This window comes from Teleopsis dalmanni, chromosome X, assembly GCF_002237135.1.
Source record: "Teleopsis dalmanni isolate 2A chromosome X, ASM223713v2, whole genome shotgun sequence".
Taxonomy (NCBI): Eukaryota; Metazoa; Arthropoda; class Insecta; order Diptera; family Diopsidae; genus Teleopsis; species Teleopsis dalmanni.
In genome coordinates, this window is record NC_051848.1 from 91,726,023 (window position 1) to 91,728,758 (window position 2,736).

At 44.9% G+C, this 2,736-nt stretch overlaps 1 protein-coding gene across 1 annotated transcript; it reads left to right on the top strand.

Moving 5' to 3' along the window:
• Window positions 1-249: 249 nt before the first annotated feature.
• Window positions 250-1,637, top strand: LOC119689387. Its single transcript, XM_038104211.1, has 2 exons — window positions 250-1,433; window positions 1,523-1,637. The coding sequence occupies exon 1, from the start codon at window positions 682-684 to the stop codon at window positions 1,288-1,290; it is 609 nt and encodes a 202-aa protein (XP_037960139.1). The 5' UTR covers window positions 250-681; the 3' UTR covers window positions 1,291-1,433; window positions 1,523-1,637.
• The last annotated feature ends 1,099 nt before the right edge of the window (window positions 1,638-2,736 follow it).

Consider the following 2,736-nt stretch of genomic DNA (forward strand, 5'->3'; position numbering starts at 1 on the left):
CTCTCCGGTGATTGACACCCAGAGTCCTATGGACACAGATGACCACGATGGCGGTGCGTCTAATGCTAATACCCAGAGCATGGTGAACTCAGGTGACGGCAACATAGAGACCAGGAAGAAAGCGGAATACTTCACCGGGGCTCAGAAAAGACGCATCAAGGCCATGATTAGGGATGGATTGGATTTGGAGACTGCGAAGCAGAAAGAGAGAGAGCGATACTCTCTCTACAAAACTTCCTTCGCAGCAGAAGGAGAAAGTGACAGACCCAGTACCAGCAAAAGGTGCAGATCTAATAACACATCTCCCGAAGAAACACAACGCCCGCAGCCCAAAAAGCCAAAAGCCACTCAACAAACATCTAGCTCTACCGGAAACCAGCTAAAACCGACTCCATCTTACAGGGATGTAGCCAATGCTTGCAAAGTGGCTATCGCCCATGAGAAATATCCGGAGGTGAATCTCACTGGTGACCAAATGGAGTTGATAAATCGAAGCTCCTGGAAGAAATTGACAAACTTCCCAAGCACAATAGTGTCTACGGCTCCATCACCAGTGTTAACAGAGACGGATGGCTCTCATTAACATGCTGCAATGGTGAAACGAGGAACTGGCTGACCACCTGTGTCCCAAAACTCAAACCATTCCCGGATGCTATTCTCAAAGTGTTTCAGGGCGAAGAGATGCCCAAAACCTATGTGTGCATCACATTTATTCCCCCCTCTGCTGTGCTACCACCAGAAATTCTGATGTCCCGATTGGAAAAACAAAATGGTGGCATTTGCACATCATCGTGGAGAATTCTCAGGACTGAGAAAGATAAGAATGGTGGGGAAACCGTTACGATCTCAGTGGACGAAAAATCCAAAAATTGGATAGTCGGTCAGGCAGGGAAGCTGTATCTGAACTTCACACAAATTCACGTACGTGTGAAGGGAGAGCCAACTGGACCCAAGAAACTGACGACAAAAAGGCCATTTACGACAGAGAAACCCAGTGACGTCAAGCAACAGGTGCCTCCATCCAAAAGGCCGCTTTCAGGTGATAAACCCAGTACCTCAAAAGCACAGGCAGATAAGCCAAGTGAGACGGTTAAAGTCACACGGGACAGCACCCGAACTGAAGTCGGACCCAGCACCTCAAAACAGCAGGGTGGCACACCGGTATCTAGCATAAAGGACCAGAAGCAAGGGCCAAAGAAACCAGCTTCAAGATCCCCTCGACAGGAAGCACCCACTCATGGGACAAAATTGCCCAAGTGGATGCGGAACGGTAAAGGACGATACCAATAAAATGATGAGGTGCCTGCAGGTTAATCTTCAACACGCCAAAGCTGCTACGGCGGTGTTGACACAGCGACTTCTATCTGAAAAGATTGACCTAGCCTTTATCCAGGAGCCATATGTATATGAGAACCAGATAAAGGGAATAAAAGGTAAGCTACTGTACGATCATGCCAGCCATGGTCGACCTCGTGCTTGTATTGTGGTAAGAGATGACATTAATGCTTTCATTATTCCACAGCACACCAACAAGGACCAGGTAGCAGCTATAATTTCTGTGGACACCCCAGTAAGTAAGACAGAGCTCATTGTCTGCTCATCTTACCTACCTGGAGACTCCCAAAACCTGGACTTCCTATCACTGAAAGGACTAGTAGACTACAGTGTTAAAAGCAAGAGGCAACTCATCGTTGGAAGTGACGCTAATGCACACCACACGATCTGGGGCAGCACCGACATCAATAAAAGAGGTGAGTGTCTATTTGAATTTATAACTGGTAACAACCTATATATTTTGAATACGGGCAATAAGCCCACTTTTATAAACAGAATCAGGGAAGAGGTATTAGACATCACCCTAGCAACACAATTTATAAAACATTTTATCAAAAACTGGAATGTTTCAGCAGAAACATCCATGTCTGATCATCGTCAGATTAGATTTGATATTGATCTAAATATGAAGGTAAGAGAATCGTATAGGGTGCCTAGGGCCACAGAATGGGATCTTTATACTGACGAACTCAAGGCCAATCTAGGCAGTAATAAACATACGATAAAAAATATTCATGATTTAGAAATAGCTGATGCTGCCTTAAGCACAACTATTATAAATGCCTACCATGGGGCCTGTCCGGTGAAAAATAAGACCGGCAACAGAAGTGCACCATGGTGGAATAAAAAGTTAGCCAAGCTAAGAGTCGAATCCCGGAGACTCTTCAACAAGGCAAAAACCAACGGTGAATGGGACAATTATAAAAATGCCCTCACCGCCTACAATAAAGAAATTAGAAGGGCAAAAAGAGAATCATGGAGAGGCTTTTGCTCAGAGATTCAAAACTTAAGCAATAGCGCAAAAATCCACAGGGTTATCTCGAAAAGCCACACTAATCCCATTGGGCTTCTAAAACGACCTGATGGACTTTATACCAATGACTGCAAAGAGTCACTTATACTTCTAACAGAAGTACACTTTCCGGGATCTACAATTTACGACCAATCAATCTCCCAGCTTAGTTCCCTGGTGACCAAAAGGCCCAGAAACAATGACTGGAAGATTGCTCGTAAAATCTTCACTGAAGATAAAATTAAATGGGCGATCAACTCATTTTCTCCTTTCAAAGCACCTGGAGCAGACGGAATATTTCCAGCACTCCTACAAAAGGGACTAACTGACCTTATGCCCTACCTCATTTATATCTTTAGAGCTGGGCTGGCGATGGGAATCATTCCCAC

Coding starts and splice junctions, on each gene's coding strand:
- LOC119689387 (XM_038104211.1), top strand. CDS start 682: ATGCCCAAAACCTATGTGTGCATCACATTTATTCCCCCCTCTGCTGTG.